Here is a 26,371-nt window from a genome sequence, read left to right as displayed (position 1 = left end):
TGTTTTCTAGTTGAAGGATCTCAATCTAAAGTCACATATCTCTCTTACTCTCTTGTGTGGTTCATCAAAATGGAGAAACTCAAATTCCTAATAGTGCTATTCCTCTCAACATTTCAAGCTGCTTTCTCCATCACTGATGGTAAGTTCCAATTTATTAACTATCCATTTATATATAAATGCATCTAAGTCACTTTTCTTTATCATTTTACAACAACGTTAGAATTTACAACTATCATATCTATTACATATATTCAAGCAAAGTTTCATATTTGGGTGAATTAAAGAGTTTGTTAGTGATAAAAGTTTATGGTAATAATTACATGAATCTTTTTTATTCATTCATCATATTTAATGTGTTATTTCACATTGAATATACTCATTAAGTAATATATAGTCATAACTTCATTATGATGTGTAAACATTTGAAACATTAAAATAAGTAATATTATTGTTATGATAAATGTAAATCTAATGTAGGATTTTGAAGTTTGCATGTGACTCCACTGCGACCATGTGAAATGGTAGTCGTTTTGGTCTGCAACCTGCATTGTCTGAGCCCACATGCAATGTCTCTTTCTTCAGATCTAAAAGCATCTTATAATTTTAATAATACTTCAACATTATAGGATTAGCCTCAAATTAATATTTGTATGCAACTTTAAAGCATATTTCTACTTTGTCATATTTCTAATTCATCATTAGAAAGCTACTCCAAATTGCTAAACAACTTTCAATTTTCTTATTCAAAACTTTATCAGATTATATTAATTTTATCAATATTTTGTGATATATGATATTAGTTTTATAATAAAAAAATTTATGATGCAAAAATTGTTTTTTCATTCCATTTGTTTTTTTAGCATAAGTATTTTCATGTTTGATTTTTTAGTGATGCACTGGTTTAACTATGGAAGAGTAATATCAATCATATTTAATGAGTTACTTTGAGTTCCATATAAAAAATTAAAACAGAAGTAGAAAATTGAATTTCATTTGTAATTATTTTGATCTTCACTATCAGATTAGTTGTAAATTAATTATTTATAATATTTAATTAATTTATTATCCATGTGCTTGTTTGATGAATAACTAAATAAAGAAATATCAAATTAAATTCATATTCTTTCAAGTTAATCTTTTGGACATCTCAATTGCAATAAAGTACTTAATAACTATAAACTTGTAGTGATTGCAACAACTACAAACTCCAAGGTGCACATTAGTTTTGTCTGATTAACCCTAATTTACACATATTCTAATCATCTAACTATATCCAAGGAGAGCACTAGTTGTATTCAACCAATCACGAGCAATAATATATTGATTGATACATTTTTGTGGGACAACAAATGTGCTTATGCTATTTCACATGGCTGACACAATTTTCCATGTGCTGAAAGCTCCCACTATCATATGGAACAAAACTCTTACATGAATCATATGCTTCACATTTTGTTGATAAAGTTGATGCATTAGTAAAGTGACACCAAATTCTTGAACACTTTCAGGTTTATTACCCAATGGTGACTTTGAGCATGGCCCAAAACCATCACAATTAAAGGGCTCCGAAGTTGTGGGCACAGATGCCATACCCAATTGGACAGTTTCAGGCTTTGTTGAATACATAAAATCAGGCCAGAAACAAGGTGATATGCTACTAATTGTGCCTGAGGGTGCCTTTGCTGTGAGGCTTGGAAATGAAGCTTCTATTAAGCAAAAGGTGAATTTCACTAAAGGGTCATTCTATTCAATCACATTTAGTGCTGCACGTACATGTGCACAAGAAGAGAAACTCAATGTGTCTGTTGTGCCAACAACTGAGGATGCTGATTGGGGAGTGATTCCTATTCAGACTATGTATGGTAGCAATGGTTGGGAATCTTTTGCTTGTGGGTTTAGGGCTGATTTCCCACAAGGAGAAATTGTGATCCATAATCCAGGTGTTGCAGAGGATCCAGCTTGTGGCCCACTTATTGATTCAGTTGCCTTGAGAGTTTTGAACCCACCCAAAAGAACTAGAGGTCAATTATATTATCTTTCTTTTCCCCTCAACCAATCATGTTTTTTTATATACTAAATTTGGAATTTTTTTTATGTGGGTGCAGCGAATTTGCTGAAAAATGGGAACTTTGAAGAAGGGCCATATGTGTTCCCTAAAGCATCATGGGGAGTCCTAATACCACCCCACATTGAGGACTCTCATAGTCCTTTGCCAGGATGGATAGTTGAGTCACTTAAGGCTGTAAAGTATATTGATTCTAATCACTTCAGTGTACCTGAGGGACAAAGAGCCATTGAACTTGTGGCAGGAAAAGAAAGCGCCCTTGCACAAGTTGTGATCACCACTATTGGAAAAACTTATGACCTCACTTTTGCTGTTGGTGATGCAAACAATGCATGTGAAGGTTCAATGATTGTAGAAGCATTTGCTGGTAGAGACAGTGTTCAAGTTTCATATCAGTCTAAGGGCAAAGGAGGGTTTATTAGAGGGAAACTTAGGTTTAAGGCAGTGTCAACACGTACACGTGTTAGGTTCCTTAGTACATTTTATACTATGAAGAATGATAACTCTGGTTCACTTTGTGGGCCAGTTTTAGATGATGTTAAATTGCTTAGTGTTCGTTATCCTAGTCCTCATGCTTGAATGCTTCATCATGAGATTGTGTAATAACTAGTGCAAACAAAAATGCATGTGGTTAATTGGTCCATTTAGTTGAGCATATAATTAATATACTATATAGTTTATAGGTTGATTTCTTGTAATAATAGGAGGGCTTATTGTTCAATGAGTCTACTATCGACTTTATTATTCATGTATCTATTTGTTCTTACGTTAATCAAATGCAATGAAGGTTTAGATTTCTTTTTAATTAATGATAAAATTCAATAGAATGTTTCCTTTCTCTTATGCTCATTCCGTCTCTCATTTAAGCATTATGACTCTCCCCTCAAGAAGAAAATGATGGATAAAAATAAAGAAAAAACAAAGTGTAATGACACATATTTTTTATATATTGAATACCCTTAAAATTACAAACAAAATATAAAACTTCTCTCTAATATCTAATATCTAGGAGATATTGGTTAGTGACAACCTAACCAATTATTTGACTTTGTTTTGCTCTCATCCCTCCTCTCTTTCCTAGTATTTAACCTAAATGAAATTTAGGTCACTTCCCTAAGCAATTTCCTTGTTGGCTACCATACTTGTTCTAAGCATAAATGAAACTATTAACAAAGATTATAATTGTTCTTAACAAAGATATAGAAATGTCACTTTTAGTAACAATGATCAACTATCTCAGACCATATCTTAAATTTTATTGTGCATCAACGAAAATAAAGCAAACACAAAAAAAAAATTAGTTTTCTTAATTGACTTAACATATTTTTATTCGTGAAATGCATGATTTGTGATGTAATTTAACATATAATATCATTATTGAAAATTTCAATGGACTCAACCTAAATAAATAAGTGAAACATAATAATCAAGAAAATTGGATCATACCTCTCAAACCTGTAATAAAGTGAGTAAAATTTTTGATGAGCTACATTTAAAATCAACATAGGAGAGTACTAAATTTCAAACGCTAATAAAATAAATATTTTGTTCACCAATATTTAGTTAATAATAGTATTATCTTTTATTTTGTGTCCTAAAACACATTTTAAAAAAGTTAGGATGGCTAAGTCTGTAATGTGAATTAATATATTACTTAAATTCATCTGAATCAATAATAATATTAAGAAGGATGCAAAATTTATGAAATGAAATAATAATATTGTACATTCTATACACATGTGATTGGCACGTGCGTGGTCCCAAGTGTTTATGACCTGCTCCTTTGTTCTACAGAAGAATTGTTTTTGTTAGCATCATTCACTTCTGATTTCTGAACAAAAAGGCTTTGAATAAAACGACACCGTATCCACTCACTTGAAACAAACCATGTGGCGAAAACTCTTCTCTTCTAATCTCAAATCTCTATCTATCACTACTTCTCATCTTCGATCCGCTTCCGCCGCATTCCGATTCGTCGACACCGCCACTCCTCCGTCGTCATCCTCTTTCGTCGCCCGCTTCCTCACCACACAATCAGGTATTATTAATCATATCTTTCTTTTTATTTTGGATTTTCTTCGATTTCATGATTCATCGTTCATTTTTTGTGATGGAAGGTGGTGAGATCAAAAAGAGGGTTGAGGATGTAGTGCCAATTGCTACTGGTCACGAACGAGAGGAGATTCAGGCTGAGCTTCAGGTACTTTTTTCCTTCTTCATACTCAATGTTTAATATTATTATTCCAATTCATTTTTGAGATTTTATTTATCTTATGAAAATAAAATTGGGATTTCATGGAGATAATTTGGTGCAAATCTTTAGGATTGAATTGTCCATATATTTTTTAAGTTGAGCGACTTTTATTATCTATGAATCAAATTAGGTTTGTGCTCTTCGTTTATTTAATTTTAAATTGTGAAATTACCTTTATAGCTGATTTACCCCACCCTAATCAAAAGATGGATTCTGCATTTCTAAAAAATCATTTGTGATCAATAAATTGCACCTCTCTGATTTCAATGTTCGTTTGCTGGGACTTTTGCTGTAGAGTAGATGCTTTTTGGAATTTGTAGTATGATTTTGTTTTGCCTTGTCTAAAGATATTTTGTTTTTCAGGGAAGGAATATTCTTGAAATAGACCACCCTGAAGGTCCTTTTGGCACAAAGGTTAGTGTTATTCTCTTCTCTTAGGTGTATTCAAAGATTTAATTTTCGGTATATTGTTGTTTGTACTTTGTTGCAGCTGCATTGGTATTTGTCTGTGGATTAGATTTTGTGTACTTGATTTCATGGTGGGTTTTTAATGGAGTGATTTTTGTTTCAAAACTTCTATTAGGTGTTTTGTGTTAATTAAGGTTTCCCATCACTCTATGGTAAAGAAATAATCCATTTTGAAGTTCTAGGTTACCACAAGTGTTGCTCCTAGAGGTCGAACCTGACCTTTGACCTTGTATGATACATGAGGACCCAATAGGATGTTACACCATTGGACCAACAAGGAGTTGGTCTATTAGGAGTGATTTTGACAAAATTAATCTTGATTGAATATTTCTTGATCAAAAGTACTTTTGGATGTGTATTTACCTAAGAGGGTATGAGTACCTTTCTTTTTCCCCAACCTGAACTTAACTGGCATGCTTAAGCTTTTTGACTTTCCATTTACTAACAGGGCTATCTGTGTAGTCATGTTTCTCCCCCTACCGGTAATATTAGCTTTATTTTTAGTTTATATTTGCATTAGATTCACATTTCTCTAATATATGTGTGTGTGTGGTTTTGAATTATTTTTCATGCATGTCTACCTTCATTTTTTTGTTTTGGTCCATAGGAAGCACCTGCTGTTGTTAGGTCTTACTATGATAGAAGGATAGTTGGATGTCCAGGAGGTGAAGGTGGTAAGTTGTCTTTCTCTGTGAATCCTTGTGTTAGTTTCTTCAGTGCGGTAAAAAAACGGATGATGATTTTGGTGTGAATAATTTGTTTTAACTGCAGAGGATGAGCATGATGTTGTCTGGTTTTGGCTGGAGAAAGGCAAGCCTCATGAATGTCCAGTGTGTACACAGTATTTTGAGGTACAAAGAGAACCACATTTAGTATTCTATTATTATCAAGATAAAAAAGTCTTACACAAATATAGTAAACAGCCTTCGACCTCAAATTAACTATTAATCATATAGAGTTGTTCACAAATGTTATAGGTTTTATGCCTCAAATTAGCAAATATATATAATATTTTAAAATTAAAAATATTAAATAGGTCAGACTAATAGACTCGATAGGCTTTTTTTAAAGCTTGGGCATGACCTTTTTAAATATATAGGCTTTTTAAAAAACCCTAGCTTGACCTTTTTATCAAACGAGCTAGGCCAAGTCGGACCTTAAATAGGCAGGGTCGTAGGCCATGGTAGGCTGGTGCACTCTATTCTCGCCCCAATTCACGTTGACATATCACATAGTAATGTTGGCTAAACTTAATTCTGAAGCTCCCTCGAAGTCAAACCAAACATGCTATAAGTATGCAGATTGAAAGTCGGGAAAACAAACCTTCAGGTAGGATTGGGAATGAGCCGAGCCAAGCTAACCCCTGGCATGGCTCACAACTCAGTTCCATGAATTGGTTTGCAACTTCAAAGTGACCTGAGCTTGAGCCTGAAATATAGGCTTCATTTCTCAGTGAGCTGAGCCCCGTCAGGTTAGCTTAGCTGTGCTCATTGATAGCCCTACCATTTGGTCCCAGGTGCAATATATTCACATTCACTTGATTCAATTTTAAATCAAATTTTTATATGCTTAAGGTTTCTTGAATTGAACAATGACCAAGCTCCCAAGTAGTTAAAAATTCTATCGAAATTTGATTTGTTATTTTCTGCTGTTGTCATCACTCATCAATGCTTCAACTTATCTGTGAGCTGGTGTTTTGAATGTTTGATTTAGAAACACAGTATAGGGTATGCATACATTTAAAAACAATAGGTGCTTTACAGAACCGTACTTCCTTTACAGGGTGAATATATAACCACCCTTGGTTGATATGGTTGCGAAATCAGTGCAGTGCGTCACGTGCACTACTTTTGCATAAATGAACCATGACTTGAAAATTCCTGTAATGAGGACATTCTGAATAAATTCCAACTAAGTTATTGTCACCAATTTAAAAATTTTAGTTGAATAATAATCAAATGACCGATTTCAATGGAGACTTGGACTTTACTTTTTCATTGAAGCTAATTGTTTGATTATTCTTTCACAGCTTGAAGTGGTAGGACCTGGGGGTGATCCTTATGGACATGGCGACCACGATCACCATTGATCAAACCCCGCGACATTTCTGAAATAAAATCTGGAAAGATGGAGAGACATTCTTTTACACTAGCCTTTCTAAGTCTTGAGGCCTTGTTTTGTTTGGTTTTGATGGTCAATAACTATACCTTGCAACTTTAGAGATAGAAAATATCTGTGATCATTTAGACACAGGCTGATCATTTTGCTTGAGCTATCGGATCCTGGTAGCTTATATTTTTGTTTTGCTTTGCAGAATAATTGAAGCAAGCAACACTATGATTCTTAACTCGGCTTGAATGTATAAACCTTCAGCTATTTTGAGCACTTAAATCACGAAATGAACTGAAAATATAATCATCTTGAAGAATCTTTTTCAGATGGAACCAGCATAAAAGTGAGTCTATGAGAGTTTTTCTCGACAATTATAAGTGTGTACATGTTTTTCAGACATCTTGGGCAAAATGGTTTCTAGCTATTTTAATGATTGATGAATTGTTAATATGTAATTAGTATGGTGAGTAAGGCAAATAAAATGCAAATTGATGTACGGTACAAGGGCCATTGACATGAATGATGACCTCAGTTCATGTTCACAAAATAAAAAACTAGGCCTAAATCCAACACTAAACAAAACAGTTCTGATCCACAAATGTATGTCAACTTAGATTTAGATACGTGGAGGTGATAAGGGAAATAGAATTAGCTTCCAAAAGAAGAACAAAATGGTATTCTTGATTCTTGACCATGACATTTGATTTTCTGAAAAATCTAAAGTTCATTTTTTTAGAAATGGAAAGAACAAAAACTGGTGGATGGGGACTGGAGAGGAATCCACTTCTTACCAAAATATATAAATGAAAAAAGTCCATTCATCTTTTCTTTGTATAGAAATAACAAAAAAAGAGTTATTCTAGTGATGGCTACCAACGGGAAAATCGTGGATCCCATCCACGACTTCCCTAAAAAATACACTACTTCCGTAAATATTTTGAAACATATACTAAATGTGTGATAGTGTAGTCAAACTACACTATATGTAAATTTTCTGGCTACCAACTATACGGAAAGGGAACATGAAGAAATTAACTAAAAAACATACACTAAAAATTATGGAAATGACAACGATATATTCTTAGGAAATGGTTTTGTGATTTTGTGAGCCCTTAAAATGACATATAAGCATAATAAGATCTAAATCAAGAATTTGGAATCAGAACATAATAGATGAAAGCCTTACTCACATCACAATCTTACCAATAATAATGAAACGGAAATAGTTGTCACCTTTTCGAATTGGAGTCACAAGGGACAAAAAATGAACACATACATGAAGGAAAATTTGGGCACAAAACTTAACATAACAATTTTATTCCTTATGAATCAGTTTTCTCTTGAAGATGTTGTTACTTTACAATCTCAATTTGCATTATGGGGAAATCTCATTATGCTTGATGAGCTACTATATTGGGTTATGAACAAATTCGACTAACAAAAACAACATCTCTAAAGAAATAATACACGTGGACATATAGGTCACATCAAAGAGAGATGCTACATGTAGTAAGATAATAATACAAAAATGTACACCGAATCAAAAGATTCAATAATTGAGAATGGACATGGAATTAACAAAATATATTCTCAATTGAAACGCTAATAAATAGGAAGAGTCTTTTCTTGTTCTCACTTACAGATTTATTTTATTTTATCCTCAACCGCTAATAAATCTATACTTAGACATAGGACAAAAAGTGAAGCTAGAAACATGCATGTTATGATTCACAAATGTATACACCATTGTTATACTATCAACAAATTATTCACCATTGATTTGTTAATCATTATTAACTCTAAAACAAAAGTAGTACAAATTATTGGTGGATGATGCACTGACAGTATAAAAAACTTTACACTGTGCACATATTTTAAACTCGATGATAAAACATGATATTATAAATGACAGATAATGAAGTGACAGTGTATAAATCATATACCTACATTTTTTTTCTCAACTTTTTATTGGAAGAATGTATGTGAGGCTGATCAAATGACTTGGATTTATGTTTAACAATAACAAAGTATGAGTCCAAAAGAATGTGCATGAGTGTTATTAGTGTTTCTTTTTAAAAGCACCTAACTAAGGAGTGGAGTTTTCAATTTGTACTCAAAGATTGTTCTCCTAATTCTCAAGAAAATGATATATATTTTGAAGTTAACAAACTTTTTCAATTAGGTACTCAAATATGTTATCTTTTCTGTGAAATTTTGATACCAACTTAATATGCAAGATTACACCCACCACATAGTACTTTAATCTTAAATAACAAGGTAGTGCCAGCAGCATATTTTGTCTGCTTATAAACAAACGCTCCTACTTGTACTAATGTTTGTTTTTTAGTTTTTGGTGTTATTCTCTTTCTGTATTTGAGTTAGGGTCTAAAAGGAGTTGACAAAACAAAAAGTTCCCTTAAGTTCTCCTTAGATGAGGGAAAATCTACTAAATTTTGGGACATTGTCCCAAACTGTATTTCAAACCATACCTCGGATTAATAATATTGAAGCAAAAACAGAAAAAAATAATAAATTTTTTAATTAACATAACATGTTTTCGTTAATCTGAAACATTGTTTGGGACACAATTTAGAATCACAAATACTTATGCTAAATTTTGACCTTGTGAGAGATATTAGATGCTCAACCATAGCATTAACTTATTTGGTGTTTAAGTCAATCAGTTTAATATTGATGTTGCTTTTCTTTGCCTAGCAGTGTTTTATATGCAACCAGGTTCTAATATTTTACATTTTATTTTTATGCAATGTAGATCTCATAAGATATTCCATACTGCACTCCAAACATTTTCACTTTTAAATTCGAAAGGAAACTTATAACATACAAGACTTATTCCTAGTGGAACAATTTGTACAGTCAATTCTAGAGAAGAATTTAATTAGGTAAAGTCTTTCAAATCAGTGATTCCAGAGTTCAAAGTCAGTGATATTTCTTGATATAAAATTTGTCTAAAGTTGCAATTTTTTTAGTATTACGAATGGTATCTCCTCATTCTATGGGTATAGAACTAATCACTTCTTTCTGGGTGCGTGACTGCAACTCATAACAAGTACCGTTCTCAGTAATTGAGCACTTGATCTTTTAGTCTTTCTGGGGATCTAATAGCTAATCAATGTTTAGAGGTGCATTTTTTAAACAGATTTTTTTCATGTGGGTCTGTAAGCAACAATTAATGTACAACTTTGAGTTTTATGATAACACTAGATCCTTACTCATGTTAGAGAGTACAATTCACCTAATAATTTTAACTTGAAAAAAGCACTAAAAGTGGAACCTTTGTTACATTAACAAGATGAAGAAAGAATCATATATCATGAGAGTTATGACATTAGTCAAAAGAAACAAAAAAAACTGGTGTATGAGTTCTTGTGGAGCTTCATTACATTCCCACATTTAGTGTATCCAATCTGAATTGTTCACACCAGTACAGAATCTCCATCAATGCAAGCTTTGAACTTGGTAGAAAAAATGATGCTTAAACTATATAAATGAGTTAGTGGATAGAAACCAAGGACATACAACATTTATAATTTACAGGTAAGCTTGCATGAAAGCTGCATTTTATAGGGGAGCATGCATAGTGGTGCAGAATGAATGTACTCATTGACCTATAATACATATAATGGCACTAACTCTGTATACTTCTATTTTATGATCATGGATATATGCCACCTCTACTTTTCACTTTGCAATATATTACATATTTTCTATTACTATGAGAAGAATCAAAGGTACAAAAATATCAGCACAAGTTGGAGACAGTGAAACAAGAAAATCCATATAAACCAAATAAATGTGATAACATTTTCAAGTTGGAGTCCACTAAAGTCTCCTCTAACTGACAAAACAAAAGATATGCAGAAATATGCTAATAATTTAGAGGATGATATAATCAAATTATATAATGGACTAGCTTATGCTATGTTTCTTAAGATTCCTTTTGTAACTAAAAAAAGTGGCCCAGTGTGAGGCTCCTACTTAGTAGGGTCGGGACCTCTCGGGAGGTTAAAAGTTTTCTATTTTTTTTCTTCTAAAGTAGTTACATGTCTACACATGAAGATTTTAGGATATTATTTTTCACCTGAATGTGTAAAGAGAAGTTATGTTATTAATATTTTTGTACTTTTTTATCACTATGCTAGAGAAGGTTTGAACTTAACCTGTTTTTCATGAGTATAAATATACAAAACTTTTGTTCATGTGTGGTTTGAGGCTTTAAGCTAAAAAAGAGAGTAAGGTTAGAATGTTAGATTACAAAGCTTACATGCTTTCTCTTATCCATGTTACTGAGTTTAACTGTTATCTGTTAAGAATTAGAAATCAAGGGAAAATACCAAGAAGCTCAGCTTCACTTTTCACTTGTAATTCTAGGTGGTTTCCTTTTCTGTCTTTGATTACATGAGTACACAAAAAGTGGAAAATATTTAGTGTTTTTAGGTTAATGGGTATCCATCAATCATGCATAAATTTATAAACAAATGATTGTGAAAAGATGTTTTTCTGTTTATACAAACTTAAGGTTATATTCTTACTTGTTTTCAGTAATATTCTTCAGTAGTTGTTGTAGTTTGCTTTATTTTCTGGCCACTCCTCACAAGCATAGATTCTTTGTGTGAGTGAGAGTCCAGAACCCTCTTCCTAGCTGTGCTTTGTGCTCTCCTCTGCTTTGATTCTCTCTGTTCATAAAGGTTTCTTGCTTTTGCCTTTAACATTACGCCTTTTCACGGATACCCTTCTCACTGCGGTTGAAGGCGCAGTCTATAGCTGGTGCACTCACTAGTCACTGTGCATGATATAGTGATACATTACATGACAATGCATATTCACAAGTTTTATTCCAACTCCACCATACCCTTCTCAGTATAAAAGAGGCATCACCCTTGTACATTTTTCTTCATTGCAGTTCCTAGTCATTGCAGCTGAAGTAGGTTTGAGTGCTCTGAAGTTTGAACAATTTTCTTAAGCAACAAAATGAGCTATGCACATTCTCATTTGGGCTCTGGTTTGTTCTTTTGCTCCTCTTCATTTAGTCCTTCTGTAATATATTACTTGACATTGATCTATTATAATCTATAAGAATTGTTTCTATTTATTGGTTTTGACTTGTGAATGTCTATTGAAACTCATACAATTTTTTTCGGAATTTGGATCCTCTCTATTAGCATTCAAAGGCTCCCATTTATTCTGATATTGTTTCTATCCAAATCATCATTTCATCTGTTTTTGTCTAGCCTGTTGCATTGTTTAACATTAATGATGATTTTCTTGGTCCATTTGAAGGATTCTCATTACTTTTCGCTATGTTTTGAAATCTGTCAGCTATCTTTAAACTTAGTATATCATCAGTCTTAGTTTTGTCACTTACAATTGCAGGTAGTAGAACTGCTCGAAGAACTTTCGAGTTCGGGAAGACACATGTAGTAAGGCCAAAAGGAAAACACCAAGCCACTCTAGTTTGGCTGCATGGTCTTGGTGATAATGGTTTGGGGTATGGATACCATCTCTTCAATAATGTTATATGCTAGCCATGCTAATATTGTCACAACTATCATTTAACTTCATTTTGCTACTAGTTCAACATCATATTTTTCCTATGTGGATCCTTTCATTTCGTTATTCTTTTCAACCTATCTAACAAAAATAATAGCAATCGAAGCCTTTTTCTATTAGGTGACAACAACAACTACATAGATCTAATGACGTCATTTATCTCCTCCGACCTTTTAGTGTTTTTTAATAGTCACCTTTTTCAAGGAGTTTATACTTTGGAACTAGGTTCCACTTCTTTCCAATGCAACAAGTTTGTCATATTCTTGTTTTTTTGCATTTTGCCTCATTGCTCCAAGTACACATTCCGTATATGAAGGATGAAACTTTTGGATGTTTTCTGTGTTGAACTTTTTTCTTCTGAGATTCTAAGTGGAATAAATTCTATGGAACAAAGTTGTGATTTTAACCGTTAGAAATTTTATTGGGAAGAGTATATACTAAATTCTCAAATGGGGGACCACAAGCTAGCTTGTTTCTCTGCCTAAATGAACAACTCAACATGACTTTTGGCATAAGAATATATTATATGAATAGAAGCTTATACATTCCAAAGTTATTCTTTTTATAGTGTTTAGTGTGGACACAGAAAATACCATTGAGTTTGAGTATATTAATGCATGGTTGAGCACTTTATACTATACAATTTTATCTAGGAAACTAGTGATTTCTTAATTAATGTCACGTTTACTGGCTAGAGATATGTTTATCTGATCTTGAGCTTTGGTTTCATTGCAGCTCATCTCAGCTTCTTGAATCCCTTCCTCTTACCAATGTAAGAACTTTCATACCCTCTAAAAGTTTGAGATTATCCTAATTTCTTCTCTAGGCTAATATTCTCACTCAATGCAAATAATATGTTGATAAACTCTTAAGTACTATAATATGATGCTTCTCATGATTATGATATGGTGCAGATAAAATGGATTTGTCCTACTGCTCCGACCCGTCCTGTTGCTTTACTTGGCGGCTTTCCTTGCACTGCATGTAATATTAAACACTTGTTTGTTACTATTCTTTTTTCACTAAATATGCACTATGTAAGCTATAACTTTTACTGTCATAAGAAGAAGAAAAGATCTAAATTGCTAATTTAATGTTATTCAGGGTTTGATGTGGGAGAACTTTCAGAAGATGGCCCAGATGATTGGGAGGGTTTAGATGCCTCAGCATCACACATTGCTAACTTGTTGTCAACTGAGCCAGCTGATGGTAATTTCAAGGCTAAATAATGATAAACAAATACACCTTAAAACTTTGCAATTCTACTACATCCCATGATATCATTCTACATGCTAACATTACACTGCTTAAGGAATCAAATAATAAAAAGTTTGTAATGGAAATCACAACTTCTGAACTTTGAGACCATACTCCAATACAAACTTTGAGACCATACTCTCAAGGCACTAGTTAGCATTTACCTTATGCATAAGAGTGAAGTCTTCTTCATCTATAGCCCTCATTAAAGGGGTGACAAAGAAAAATGATTAAACTGTAATTTGAGTCTATATGTACCAGATATCTTGAAGCTTCATTCTTCTGATGAATTTCATTATGTGACAGTGAAAGTTGGTATTGGAGGGTTCAGCATGGGTGCAGCAATAGCCCAATACTCTGCAACTTGTTTTGCCATGGGAAGGTATGGAAATGGCATACCATACCCTGTCAACTTAAGAGCAATCATTGGACTAAGTGGTTGGCTTCCAGGATCAAGGTATATTACAAGATTAGCTAAAGCAAGAACATCTCTATGCTTATGTTGACAATAATAACTTCATTCATTTTATTGAAACATGAAGCTTTTCTGATACATTGTGAAAACAGCATCCAGCATTATCTCCCATCAGTTTTTCCAATAAAAGCAAAAAAGTTAGATGTTTTTCATTAGGTGCTTGTTTCTGATATTATTTTCCAGTAAAAACATAACATGGGTATCAATTATTACACATGTTATTTTTTAGTGAATAGTTGCACATGTTATATCCTTAGTGGAAAATAGCACCAGAAGAACTTAGAGAACAACACCCATGTTTTGTCCTTACAATAATCATTGCAAAATTTTGTTGATAAGTTTATATTGGTAGAATAAATCATATAAAACTTAAATGTTTGGTGCCACTGTGGTTTGAACCTGATATTTGTAGGAGCTTAAGGAACAAGATAGAAGTGTCACATGAAGCAAGAAGGAGAGCAGCTTCATTACCCATTTTGCTGTGCCATGGAATCAGTATGTATCTATATATCTTATCTGTTGGTGCTATTATTTCTGGTAGATGATTAAGCATCTACAAGAAAATGTTTTATTTTTAAGCACATTTTGTGCATAGTGTTAACTGAGACCTACCTCACAAATTTCATTTTATAGGTGATGATGTAGTCCTATGCAAATATGGAGAGAAATCAGCTCAATCATTAAGTTCAGCTGGGTTTCGATATGTTGCATATAAATCCTATGATGGGTAACTTATTTTTTCAGCCTAGATAACTCTACTCATCACTTATTTGATTGGTTGTGCCTAACAGATATCGTCGATTTATTCGGATGAATCACAGATCAGTTAAAGTAATTGTCTCACTTTTTTTGCTGTAATGTGTGCAGGCTTGGTCATTACACAGTTCCTAGAGAGATGGATGAGGTTTGCACCTGGCTTAGTTCAAGGTTGGGACTTGAGGGAAGTTCTTAAATAATATCAATCAGAGCATGGTTTTAGAAGGCATATGCCATATGGAACAATAATAGGGGAGGTTGGGATGGACATGCACAAGTAGGTAGATCATGGAACTGTTCTTGGGGTATATATTATAGGAGAGTAAATTTTATGAGTCACTTTTTGTTGTGGTCCTGAGCAATAAGGCTTTAAATGTGTTTCCTAAGTATTTCTCTCATTATATTATTGTAGAACCTAGAGACTGGGTCAGTTTGTACTATTTTGGAGAGATTTTAGTTTTAAATTCTTGTAACAAAATTGGGAATTGGCAGTTATTTCTCAATTTCAGGATGATAAAGATTAAAATAATGTTCCTCCTTTTTTAAACTAAAGTTCAGGACAATTATGCAATTATTAACCATAACTTAAATGTCAAGGCATATATCATAGCATCATAAAGTGATTCTTGCATGGGCGAAATGAATCAAAATCTTAAAGTGACAGTAACATAAAGTAAAGTTATATATGGACTCATGGATTTGGCTAACAGTGATAAAATATAAGAATCAATCATGAGTTCTATTAGTCCATATCAGCAGAGTGATAACATCTCCATGTAATAATTGAAAACTGAAGAATACTGATATTCTGATAAGTTTTTGTATACAAGCAACAAAGCTAAGTCTGTTAAAGTTGCAGCTGCAATTAACAAGCATAACTCTGTTATATGCAGCAAAACAAGGCAAACACAAATGAGCCTTGTTTTCTTGCTTGGGTTATTTGATCAATCTAGTCAATGTTTTAGGTTTAGGAAATGTTTAGAAGAGCAGATAGAAAACTTGTTTAGTCTCAATTTATCATATAAAACACTTAAACATGTGTTTGAATAGTTTAAGTTGCATCCTTATTACCTTTATATCTCTTTGTAGCTTGAATCATATGATCACTTCAAATAAAAAATTGGACATAGTTGTAAGACTAACAATTAGATATCATTTTAGAGACAAAAAAAATGCACTTAACTAAACCAGTATTATATTTCTTCTTCAAAATTTATGTATTTAATAGGCATGTGAGTTTATGTGATTTGTTAAAATTAATAAAATGGTTATACCCAACTTTGCAAAGCTAATTAATAATTAAAAAATGATTTAAAGCAAACAAGGGAGTGCTTGGCTAACATAACTAGTATCAACTCTTATTTCATATACAACACATAAACATTATAGCGCTCACACCTGAAAAATATTATAATGGAATTTCGTATACACCATATCAAGCAATGTTTTTATTTGCCAATAATTCATTATTATTCAGAAAATCTGATACAGAGAAGTTCTCATAATGTTATCTTTCAGCAAAAGAAACAGATTACACCAAACGAGTTTGTCTAAACTACCTCCTTCTCTTAAACTGCATCACCTTAGTTGTGCTTTTACTGCTTGGGCTTAATATCTTTAAGCTTTTCCTTCAACTCACCGTTCTACATGGAAGTAAAAAAAATAGGTAAGCAGGTGTAAAAATACTACAAAAACCAAGCATTAACCACACGAGGTAGGATCGGCTACATAGATCGAACGACTTTATAAATCTGTCTATGTGTGCTTGATGTTATACATAGCCGATAAGCTCGGATGAAATGTGAAGGTTGTGTTAGACAGTTGACATCCAACGTAAAACTTTGTCGAATCACACTATGATATGGATTAATGAGTACAAATAATAGAGTAAAATTTAAAGAGAAAAAATACAACTCTTGAAATGGGAACAAACCTGGTGCATATTAAGAATAATATCTGATCCACCAACAAACTCTCCCTTAATGAAAATTTGTGGAAATGTTGGCCAGTGGCTGCAGATAAAGAACATAAGAGAACAGTAACACATCAGAAAGATGTATTTGCCTTATCTATCAATTATAAAGCTGTTAAAAAGGAAGAGTAATTAAACTTGGTAAGACCAATTATCAATTAATATGACCTCATAGTCATACCACATTGAATGCAAGGACAAAATGACATTTAATATGATTTTACTTAAGTTGACATAACTCATGCACATGTACTCATAACATGAAAATACATGCTTTGGCAGGCAAATTTCCAGAGAAGTAAACATGATTCTAGTTCGGATGCTTGGAGAACACAATTGCTCATTTAAGTGAATAAATAACATAATAACCAGAAAAACTTCAATAGATGTATTAAATAAACTTCCATAAGATACGCATAAAAAGGAAAAACAGAGACTAAATTTTGATCTTCAAATTCATCTTAATGATATATAGTTCAATGACAGGGCTCACATCCATTGAATTCCACAACCATTAAAGGGTGTTGTAATTCTAATTTAACACAATTGGAGTTTTGGAATAGAATTTTGATTTCAATGTTGGGACAGCATAATTATAATAACTTATAAGATCGAAAATTCATAATCTGATTCAACTACAATATTTGGATTTTGGATTTAGATAAAGCAAAATGAAAAAAATATTTTTTGTTTCATATCATAATTTCAGTTATTATCCGCACAAGCCTATAATTTTAATTAACTTTCTTCCTTTTACTGAACTTTTTCCACTTATTATCATAAATGTTAGTTTTGAAAATAATGCTCATGGACTCACGGAAAGAGCATTACTGTTATGAAGCTAGATATTAATAAAATCTGCAAGTATGAGCTTACCTGAAGGCTTTTACAGCACTTTTCAGTTCAGGATCCTCCAGAATATTTCTAGCACTTAGAGGAACATCTGCATTAGCAACATATAATGATAATTTCACCTTGTAGAATTGTCATCTGGTAATGCAAAATATATTTGTAAGAAACTTCAGTGACATAGCTAAACTAAAGGGATTAATAAAACATGAACTATAAAAACTCATCCAAAACCTAAAAGCAAGGCATATAATCTGAGCAAAGATCATAATATAGGCCATCATAATTAAATTTCAGACAAGCAGCCATAGACTAATATTTTCTTATTTCTTTCAATGTTGTCATTAAAATGATATAGTCCTAAACTATAGAACACTGCTGTGACATAAACAGTCTTCAGCGAAGTAATCACCACATTGTTAATAGAAATGTAAACCTGCATCCATACCGGACCTAAGCCTTCAAACTTAGAAAGGTATCAAGAATCAGGAACATGGAGGAAAAGCAACACTCCTGTCCTACCCATGTAGAAACAAGTTCAGAACATAAAATTTCTTCTGTAACTAAGAATGCATCATAAAAAGGTGTTTACTTACCATAGTGGTTTAAAACTCTAACTGCAAGAGAACTAAATCCACACTGTGGAAATTCAGGCACACCTTTCATGTAAATCATAACAGGATTATCCTTCACATCCTGCGCACATTAACCACTTTCGGTCACACCTTATGTTATTAAAATAATAAAGAAGAAATAGTTAATATGTTTCACGTACGAGATTAAATTAATATGCAACTCACCTGCTCAACAACATCAGACAAAGAAATACCAGAACTCTCATGCTTAGGGGCTGGCTTGAAACCATCGTGTGTGTCAGAACCATTTGACACCGTATTCAAGTATCTCATTCCATAATAACAGGAACTTGTTAGCTGGGACATGATGAAGGAACAGTGTTACAAAGGGATAATGCAACTCACAATGACATAAATCAAATAATGACATGGTATGCTATCGTAAAAAACCATCAAAGCTAACTCATTTCTAATGATTTCGCCTACAGTTTTTCTCGGCCTCTTAACCTCAAGCTATCAGACTACACTGCTTCTAGTGTGTCAGAGTGTACACCCATCCAACACATCATTCTTACCGTTAACCATTATACTCCATCAACTTTTTTTCCTTCCATTTTAGCATTCAAACTTCAGCATAGGTTTAAATTCACCCCTTTTAAAAAACAAAGAAAAGGGTATGTTTTTGAAAAGCTCAATCTTACGGGTAAATATGAATAACATGAGAGTAAGATTCAAGAATTCAGATGGGAAAAAAAATAAAACTTTAATGTAAGAGCGTAACCCCAAAGATGAATCGAAGTTGAAAAAACATTGAGCAAATGATAGGAAAATAGTAAAGTGCGGAAAGGATGCAAAATTGTAGAATTGAGAGAAATAGATGGAGGAAAAGGAATACTGACATGAGTGGTGAGAGAACGATATGAGATTCCCTTAGAGAGAATATTTGACAAGTACACCGCCATGCGTGAGGAGCTTGATGATGTTCGATCACGGACACAACTCTGTCTCTCAACAAAACACCTTTCCTTCAATTACATATTCATATTTAAAAATTAGACCGGACAATATTTATAACCGATAAAGGCAAATATAATCCGACTTGTTTTATGGTCAACTCTCATCTAACAAAGTAATGATATCTCTTTGATTCAAATGAATTTATTGTTTATCTATTTTTTTATTATTTATATATATAAATGATTAATAAAATATCTACGTATATTTCGCTTCCTATATTAAATTACATATCACTGATAAGAAGTAATATCGAGAAGAAATGTATGTGTTATACTTAATTGAGTTTAGGGTTATGTTTAAAAGCTAGCATAGTTAACAATGGGGTCAAGTTAGTCTCTCGATTTAGGTTTAGGCTAAAAAAAAAGTAACTCAACCAACATTTAGGGTTAGGTAGCCTTACTCCATCTATATTCACTCGTAGTTTCTTCTAAAGGCGGAAGAAAATGAAGTGAAACAATTGGTAATGAATTGATACTAAGCTTAAAACTAAATTGTTAAATAACAAGCAAATATTGAGTAGTTAGACCTTCAGCGACTTGATTATATATAAAAAGAGAATCTTTAAATATATATGCATTAATGAAATAATCATTGATCGAGTTGGCTAGATGAAATAATCAAACTAATGAGATGAACTAAATAGTTTGTGAACTTTTTACGAGTTAAATCAATTCGAGGTGATAGACCAAGTTAAATAGTTTGCAAACTCAAATTGAATCAAATTTGTCAAACAAAATTCTTATCGAACTAAATTCTAAATATTTTCAACCTGGTTTTTGTGTTTTAGAATGTGTGTTCTCCCTTTATTACTATAATAATGTATAGTGTGAAAAGATAAAATAGTTTATGCATTCACTTTTATATTATTATCATAATTATCATTAAATTCTAAATAAATTTAATAAAAGTAGTATAGATAATGTAATAATGATGTTAAAAACTTTAAGCCCTGGATTTTTATTCTCTCCATGAGAGGCCATAATTGTGATTGGTTTTGGTTGCATATCTCATAATTGAAAAATTAAATATATTATTTGTTATTTATCCAATGCTATTTTATAATAAAATTTTATCTTTCCAAACTAATAACTCCATAAACAATTTCTATTATATTATGTTTCTTTCTTACTCAAACATGATTATCTTTTGAAAAATACACATATGATTGATCCAAAAAATAAAATGGAATGAAAGTATGTTCCAGCCATTGTATAATATAAATGCAGTAATAATAATATGAAAGGCAGAAATTGATAGAGAGAAGAATGGCACTGACGGGGGTGAGAATGACGGAGGAAGTTTGGTTAACATGCGTCACTCATTCACTCTCCACTGAGACCGAAGAGATTATGGGTCTTCTTCTCGGCGATATTCAAGTAACGTTATTCACTTCTTCTTCTTCTTCTTCACTATGAGTTCAATTAATAACCTAATTAATAATAATTGTGATAATATTGATGCAGCATTCGAAAAATGGGAATGTAATTGCATTAATATGGGGAGCTTCTCCTCAAACTAGGTCTGATCGTAGAAAAGATCGCGTTGAAACTAATCCTGAACAGTTAACTGCTGCTTCTGCTCTCGCTGATATATCCTTTTTTTGTTATTCAGATCTATCATTTTTCTACTATAACACCATCATATTTGTAATCTTTGTGTTTTGTTTCGTGTTTTAATCATGTCAAGTGATTTCTCCAATGTTTTTTTGACCCATTTGTCTTTTTGCGTTATCCTTAACCCTAATTGTAACTAAAGGCTTTTGGTTTATTAGCTTTCATGCCATTCGAACAAAGCAAAGCACTGTTTCTCAACCTCTCACTATTCTCTGTTTTCATAACATTCTTTCTTGGCATTCTTCACAACCATCTTAGTTATATTGTTATTGGAATATGTCATTGGTTTTGAGCTATACTTTTATTTGGGTTTATTGGATTTGAGTTATGTCTTTAATTTTGTCTATGTTTATTATTATCTAAGAGCATTTATATATGTATAGTATATATACTTATTTAGTTTCCCTGAATGTCCAAAATCCTATTCATCCCGCTAACCACTATCCCATTTGTGGGGTCGGCTGCGCTGCTCCTCTATTTAGGACTGATTACTCACAAGATATTGTCATAAAGGCCAAATAAGCTTTCTATAAGTTCTTCCAAGCAACCTTTATTTACTCATTACTTAAGAACTATGAAGTCATTTGTTCCTTGCTTGATTTCTGCTGCATTTCAAAATGATTGGTTTGTTGTATCATTAACTTTATAAGCACAGAATGACTGCATCGACCGGAAGAACAACGAGAGTCATTGGTTGGTACCATTCACATCCTCACATTACAGTTCTGCCTTCCCATGTTGGTATGTTTTCAATAACTTCTTTACTTCAACCAGAGAGTTTCCTGTTGTTTTTCATTCAATGAAACATCCTTCAATGTTTTCTTGTTATGTTGTTCATGCGTTGGAAGAATGGTCACAATAGATGAAATATGATTAGGAATGAATGCATTATAGAGAAAGTCGAGGTAACAACTATCGTAAAAAAGATGGTAGAACCATACATAGTTTGTGTAAATGCATAATATTTGACTTTCATCATGTCATGTATTGAACATTCATTTAGCTGGAGGCCTCCAGAAATTAGGTTGACAGACTTTTTATCATACTTCAGTTTTAATTAAAGTATGTATTAACTGTTCTTACACTTTTGAATTTTTATTTTAAATTTCCAAATAGCATCTCTTCTCTAATCTCTCTATAAGAAGATAGTATCATTAATTTTGTATGTCTTCGACTCAGTGTACATGTGTAAAAATTGAAAATTACTGACAATATCCAAGTTGGATTAGGAGGGGTTGGAGAGAACTTTTTTAAATGATTACATTTCTTTATAACAATATCATCTACCTAGGAACTTTGACTGTTTCTTTCATGCCTTTTCACATATCTTTTTTCCCCTCTGAATATCTGTCTTTTTTATTTTTCTTACATTTTTGTTTAATTCAAAGTGACAATATGTATCAAGCATATTTATTATTTTGTAGATGTGCGAACTCAGGCGATGTATCAACTTCTTGATTCTGGGTTTATTGGGTTGATTTTTTCATGCTACAGTGAAGATGCAAACAAGGTTTGTCTTCATTGCATGATCACTGTGAAACATCTATTATGCTACGTGCTCATTAATTTTAACATGAAATTGAATTGGACTGTATACAGGTAGGAAGAATTCAAGTAATTGCTTTCCAATCATCTGATGGGAAGCAGCAGAGTCAGGTGTTAAGACCTATACCTCTGTCTCCTGTAAATAGAAGCTCCGTTATTGATATAGATTCATCACCAAGTTCCTCTGAGAATGTATCAATAAGATCTGGATACTTGAAGGTAGAGGGTCCTGAGCAGGACACTGGTGATTCGAGAATAGCTGGTACTAGCAAGGTACAGTTTATCATGTCTCAAATAGGTTTAGCCTCTGGTGTATTGCATAATGTGATTTGGCCAAAGAATGGGCAATGATTTCAAACATGTTGAGTATACTTGAATGTTGAATTATAATACCTGTTGCAGCTTATAAAAGCTGAAATTGCTGTAGGAGCTGGGTGTTTTTTTATTAAAAGAACACAGTTCTGTTTGTCTTATTTTCTGTCAATTCTTAAACATATCTCTTGGATGTCTCTACAGACAATTTTTTTAAATCTTGAAGTGTTGATGTAAACTGTTACAAACGTCAGATAGTGTGTATTCTTAGAGTGTCTAATGTTTTGTTTGATCTGTTAGTTTTTCTTAACCTCAAACAGTGAAAGGCCATATGTCTCATATTGAACAATGTTTTTCATGAATATGTTAAAGCCCCCTTGTTATGTTCCATTTTAATGTGTCATTCATGTAAACCAGCCAATCTGCATGTTTTTCCAAGAGAAATTGCACATGAAGGTTAGGGTATTTCTTTTTTATTGCTCTGGCTTTTCTGTGTATTTTTTCTGTTGATATGGTGTAGGTGGTGTGGGTATAAGCTGAAATACTCCAGGTTTATTAGAAGCTCTAGGTGCCTTCATATCAATAAAAATATACTTGTTTTTTCAGTAGAGGATAAAAATACTTAATGTGATTATATATCTTTGTCTAGGGTGGGGGGAGATCATCGGAGTTGGGGAATTTCTTCGCTAATGCTGATGCCAACTATCTAGGGAGCGGAAAAGGTGGAGGAAACTACCATCCCAACAATTCAGATACTACCATAGTTGATGTCGATCCCATGGATATGTCAGAAAGTATGCAGGAGGCTATGCATCGTTCAAATTTGGACTTGAGGTATGAATGAGTACGTAATTGAACACTAATATCTTTGTGTCTATGAACTAGATAGTTTAGCTCTATTGTTACACATGCAATATTTTTACAAAATAGCCATGTTTTATAGCTGACCCCACCTAGTGGGATAAAGGTTTGGTTGTTGTTGACGTGTTTTATAACATTCTTTTTTCACCTGAACTTTCTCTTGGGCACTTTTGTCCCACCACCATGATTATTTACCCTTTGGTCCAAAGCCTCTAGATTCACCTAGTGTCTTCTTTGCCCTCTTCCTAATTCCTTTGGTCATCTTATCCTACGCTGTTAGCACTTCTTTATGCCTCCCAAAACCCTTTGTTGGAAGCTCCTTTGTTCCTCACCATTCAATTTCTACCACCTGATTCTTGGTAAATCTTGGCCTTTTTTCTCCACTCTACTCATAACCCTTACATCCATATCCAAAGTTATGTGTTGGGTAATCAAACTGTTTCCAGGTATGACTTTGCAATCGAAGCAAAACTTTCTGATTTCCTTCTACGAAATTATTTGAGAACAGACCACCCTGCTTCTTTAAACACGTTAGCTATTGTAAAATCAAAATCTGAGAACAAATCTAGAATAGTCCTTACCTTCCGTACTTGCTTCCCCTTTGCCAACCCCCATGAAAACCTTCATATCATCTAGTGCCCCTCCCTACATGTTTATTGAGATCCCTTTCTTGGAAAATCTTTTCTCCTAAAAGTATTCATGAACTATACCTTCCAGCCTATCCTAAAAATCTCTTCTAGTGCTCCTCAGTAATGATTCTGTTGCCATTGGTTATTGAAGCTTTCCATGATACATTAGCACCGAGTGTGCATGATAGGCCTTTTAAAACATGGCACACCATAAATATTTATTTAATAAATATAACCATGTAGGAGATTAGAATGGGAATTCTGTAAATGCTTCTTAGTGTGTTTGTAGTTACACTTTGAATGGTAAATGGAAATTATAACTATAGTGAAACTTTTTGAGTATGAAAAAGTTTGATATTGCATGTTTCCGTCTCTATTGTATTATCATTACTCTGTCAACCATGTTTCATATCTTATGAGGCTGGCATGATAGTTTCCCAATCTTGGGTTTTAAAGTCTTTTTATTTGGGGACAGTGTTGCAGAGTATGTAAGAAAAGAAATTCCCCTTTATGTTTTGCCTGCCGCGTCTCTTATCAACCTTGATTCACCACTATCGTCATACACGGATCTGCAACATGTACTATTTGAAGAGGAGCGGACTGCATATAACCAAGCCATTGTGCAAAATATGAGGTGATAAATTACATCCTTATTCTCAATACATCTGATTTTTTATGTGATCTTTTATTTAGTTAAATGGAAGCATTTTATTCACTTCAATATTATATCTATCATCCTTATTGTAGTGACTCTAGTTTCCCATGTGATTTCTTTGTAGGGATGGGAAATTGCATCCACTCACTTTCATACATCATACCTCAACATATCAGGCTTCCTTGTGCAAATTGATGGAATATTGGTTAGAGCAAAATCTCTATTTTTTCCTTCCAATAACTCCTCATTTTCGTCGTTTTTTCTTTTAAAAAATAAATAATTATTGTTTTCTGTCTTTGCAGTTTAAGTCCTGCAATAAGTGCACTACAAGATCGACTGAGAGAGAATGAAATTCGGGTATATTTTACATATAGATCCATTTAGGATTAGGCATAACCAGACCCACGTTTTACATATCTCTCATTATTAGGGACCCTATTCACCTCTTTTTATTTTGGCTTCTATTGAATGGAGAAATAGCTTTAAGTTGCATTGTGATAGAGTTTAGAGGATTTGGACTGGGAACTAACCTGCTTAGTGTCTTTCATTATGTTGTATGCCGCTCTTAGATGTAGTTTCTTCTTTAGCTTGCTGATAAATTATTTAATGACCTGGCAATTTTGAGATTTCTTTGTTACCTCTAGTATTCAACATCGAGTAAACTTGCAATTCAGTCCTGGAAAGATTATACTGTCTCATCAAATAGGCCCTTTCAAGTTTTTCTCACCAATTAAGTCCTTCAATTTAACCTTTTCAACAACTTAATTGGTGACCCAGAACTCAGAAGGGGGACCTAACAAGTGATACTAATATCTTTTGGAGACAAAACTGAGGGTTTACTCATTCAACATTTGTTCAATCATTTTATCTGTGTTTTGATATAACAGTTAGGAGTTCTGAGTGAAGAAGCAAAAAATCTGGAGGCTGAGGCATCTAGAGTGAGTGAAGCAAGTTTGGGATCTCCCCGTCAAGTACATCGTGGAAGCTCCTCTCTTGGTCAGAGGAACTTACAGGGTTCAGCTGAATCTCCCAGTTCTAAGAATGTATCCAGTCCTAGTAGCCGGAGCAGAAAAGGGTATTGAAGTAAAACCGCGTTAGAAGTAATGCTTCTTCAACCAATATCAAAGAGGAAAATGATTTATGGTGGTTTTGATAAAATTGGATATTGAAAGCTAGAATGAATGTACATGAAAATGGTATATTGCACTATTGCCGCAGCAAAGTCTCCTATTTTTGAAAATGATGCTAAATTAAGTAGTCTTCTAGTGGGCGTGTGTTACTATAGTGCAGAATGGAAAATGATAAAGTTGGTGTGACTAGTGTACCTTTCAATTTCCTGATACTTTCAAATTATCAACTGCAATTGTGTTTATTATTATTTTAGA

The 26,371-nt window shown here is 33.0% G+C and overlaps 5 protein-coding genes across 12 annotated transcripts; 4 read left to right on the top strand and 1 right to left on the bottom strand.

Annotated features, from left to right (window-relative positions):
- On the top strand, nt 1–2,857 carry LOC109358565. The gene is made up of 4 exons (XM_019602865.1): nt 1–139; nt 1,509–2,021; nt 2,106–2,644; nt 2,697–2,857. The coding sequence occupies exons 1-3, from the start codon at nt 70–72 to the stop codon at nt 2,642–2,644; spliced, it is 1,122 nt and encodes a 373-aa protein (XP_019458410.1). The 5' UTR covers nt 1–69; the 3' UTR covers nt 2,697–2,857.
- On the top strand, nt 3,879–7,329 carry LOC109358566 (putative cytochrome c oxidase subunit 5b-like). Its single transcript, XM_019602866.1, has 6 exons — nt 3,879–4,103; nt 4,183–4,265; nt 4,683–4,733; nt 5,395–5,461; nt 5,559–5,638; nt 6,817–7,329. The coding sequence occupies exons 1-6, from the start codon at nt 3,953–3,955 to the stop codon at nt 6,874–6,876; spliced, it is 492 nt and encodes a 163-aa protein (XP_019458411.1). The 5' UTR covers nt 3,879–3,952; the 3' UTR covers nt 6,877–7,329.
- LOC109357648 (acyl-protein thioesterase 2-like) lies at nt 11,138–15,434 on the top strand. Of its 6 annotated transcripts, none has more exons than XM_019601630.1 (10): nt 11,138–11,157; nt 11,824–11,922; nt 12,294–12,408; nt 13,206–13,242; nt 13,385–13,454; nt 13,575–13,679; nt 14,034–14,184; nt 14,615–14,697; nt 14,836–14,929; nt 15,070–15,434. In XM_019601630.1, exons 2-10 carry the CDS (start codon nt 11,892–11,894, stop codon nt 15,152–15,154), a joined length of 771 nt encoding a protein of 256 aa, XP_019457175.1. In that variant the 5' UTR covers nt 11,138–11,157; nt 11,824–11,891; the 3' UTR covers nt 15,155–15,434. The 6 variants fall into 6 exon arrangements, 5 of the variants coding, with proteins under 5 accessions (XP_019457175.1, XP_019457177.1, XP_019457176.1 ...); XM_019601632.1 differs by lacking the exon at nt 11,138–11,157 and adding an exon at nt 11,273–11,291; XR_002108881.1 differs by lacking the exon at nt 11,138–11,157 and having other exon boundaries at nt 11,463–11,922; nt 15,070–15,208; nt 15,256–15,434.
- Nucleotides 16,385–19,379, bottom strand: LOC109357649 (monothiol glutaredoxin-S15, mitochondrial-like). Of its 2 annotated transcripts, none has more exons than XM_019601634.1 (6): nt 19,254–19,379; nt 18,580–18,711; nt 18,376–18,475; nt 17,807–17,873; nt 16,892–16,970; nt 16,385–16,601 (listed from the first exon to the last, which is right to left on the bottom strand). In XM_019601634.1, the coding sequence occupies exons 1-6, from the start codon at nt 19,314–19,316 to the stop codon at nt 16,554–16,556; spliced, it is 489 nt and encodes a 162-aa protein (XP_019457179.1). In that variant the 5' UTR covers nt 19,317–19,379; the 3' UTR covers nt 16,385–16,553. The 2 variants fall into 2 exon arrangements, with proteins under 2 accessions (XP_019457179.1, XP_019457180.1); XM_019601635.1 differs by having other exon boundaries at nt 19,250–19,322.
- LOC109358298 (lys-63-specific deubiquitinase BRCC36-like) lies at nt 20,601–26,371 on the top strand. Of its 2 annotated transcripts, XM_019602455.1 has the most exons (11): nt 20,601–20,747; nt 20,835–20,960; nt 21,638–21,725; nt 22,409–22,494; nt 22,584–22,802; nt 23,491–23,675; nt 24,807–24,965; nt 25,111–25,191; nt 25,289–25,343; nt 25,874–26,104; nt 26,171–26,371. In XM_019602455.1, exons 1-10 carry the CDS (start codon nt 20,637–20,639, stop codon nt 26,066–26,068), a joined length of 1,305 nt encoding a protein of 434 aa, XP_019458000.1. In that variant the 5' UTR covers nt 20,601–20,636; the 3' UTR covers nt 26,069–26,104; nt 26,171–26,371. The 2 variants fall into 2 exon arrangements, with proteins under 2 accessions (XP_019458000.1, XP_019457999.1); XM_019602454.1 differs by having other exon boundaries at nt 25,874–26,371.

The sequence above is a fragment of the Lupinus angustifolius genome, chromosome LG10, assembly GCF_001865875.1.
Source record: "Lupinus angustifolius cultivar Tanjil chromosome LG10, LupAngTanjil_v1.0, whole genome shotgun sequence".
Classification (NCBI taxonomy): Eukaryota; Viridiplantae; Streptophyta; class Magnoliopsida; order Fabales; family Fabaceae; genus Lupinus; species Lupinus angustifolius.
The sequence above is the reverse complement of the archived record's forward strand: the minus strand, read 5'-3'. Positions and strand labels throughout refer to the sequence as shown.

Coding starts and splice junctions, on each gene's coding strand:
- LOC109358566 (XM_019602866.1), top strand. CDS start 3,953: ATGTGGCGAAAACTCTTCTCTTCTAATCTCAAATCTCTATCTATCACT. Junction 4,266..4,682: donor AGATTCAGGCTGAGCTTCAG/GTACTTTTTTCC, acceptor TTTGTTTTTCAG/GGAAGGAATATTCTTGAAAT. Junction 4,734..5,394: donor AAGGTCCTTTTGGCACAAAG/GTTAGTGTTATT, acceptor TTTGGTCCATAG/GAAGCACCTGCTGTTGTTAG.
- LOC109358565 (XM_019602865.1), top strand. CDS start 70: ATGGAGAAACTCAAATTCCTAATAGTGCTATTCCTCTCAACATTTCAA. Junction 140..1,508: donor TGCTTTCTCCATCACTGATG/GTAAGTTCCAAT, acceptor GAACACTTTCAG/GTTTATTACCCAATGGTGAC. Junction 2,022..2,105: donor CCCACCCAAAAGAACTAGAG/GTCAATTATATT, acceptor ATGTGGGTGCAG/CGAATTTGCTGAAAAATGGG.
- LOC109357649 (XM_019601634.1), bottom strand. CDS start 19,316: ATGGCGGTGTACTTGTCAAATATTCTCTCTAAGGGAATCTCATATCGT. Junction 17,874..18,375: donor TAGAGTTTTAAACCACTATG/GTAAGTAAACAC, acceptor TTGCTAATGCAG/ATGTTCCTCTAAGTGCTAGA. Junction 16,971..17,806: donor AGTGCTGTAAAAGCCTTCAG/GTAAGCTCATAC, acceptor CTTTATCTGCAG/CCACTGGCCAACATTTCCAC.
- LOC109357648 (XM_019601630.1), top strand. CDS start 11,892: ATGAGCTATGCACATTCTCATTTGGGCTCTG. Junction 12,409..13,205: donor CTTGGTGATAATGGTTTGGG/GTATGGATACCA, acceptor GTTTCATTGCAG/CTCATCTCAGCTTCTTGAAT. Junction 13,680..14,033: donor GTCAACTGAGCCAGCTGATG/GTAATTTCAAGG, acceptor ATTATGTGACAG/TGAAAGTTGGTATTGGAGGG.
- LOC109358298 (XM_019602455.1), top strand. CDS start 20,637: ATGGCACTGACGGGGGTGAGAATGACGGAGGAAGTTTGGTTAACATGC. Junction 21,726..22,408: donor AGTTCTGCCTTCCCATGTTG/GTATGTTTTCAA, acceptor ATTATTTTGTAG/ATGTGCGAACTCAGGCGATG. Junction 24,966..25,110: donor GCCATTGTGCAAAATATGAG/GTGATAAATTAC, acceptor ATTTCTTTGTAG/GGATGGGAAATTGCATCCAC.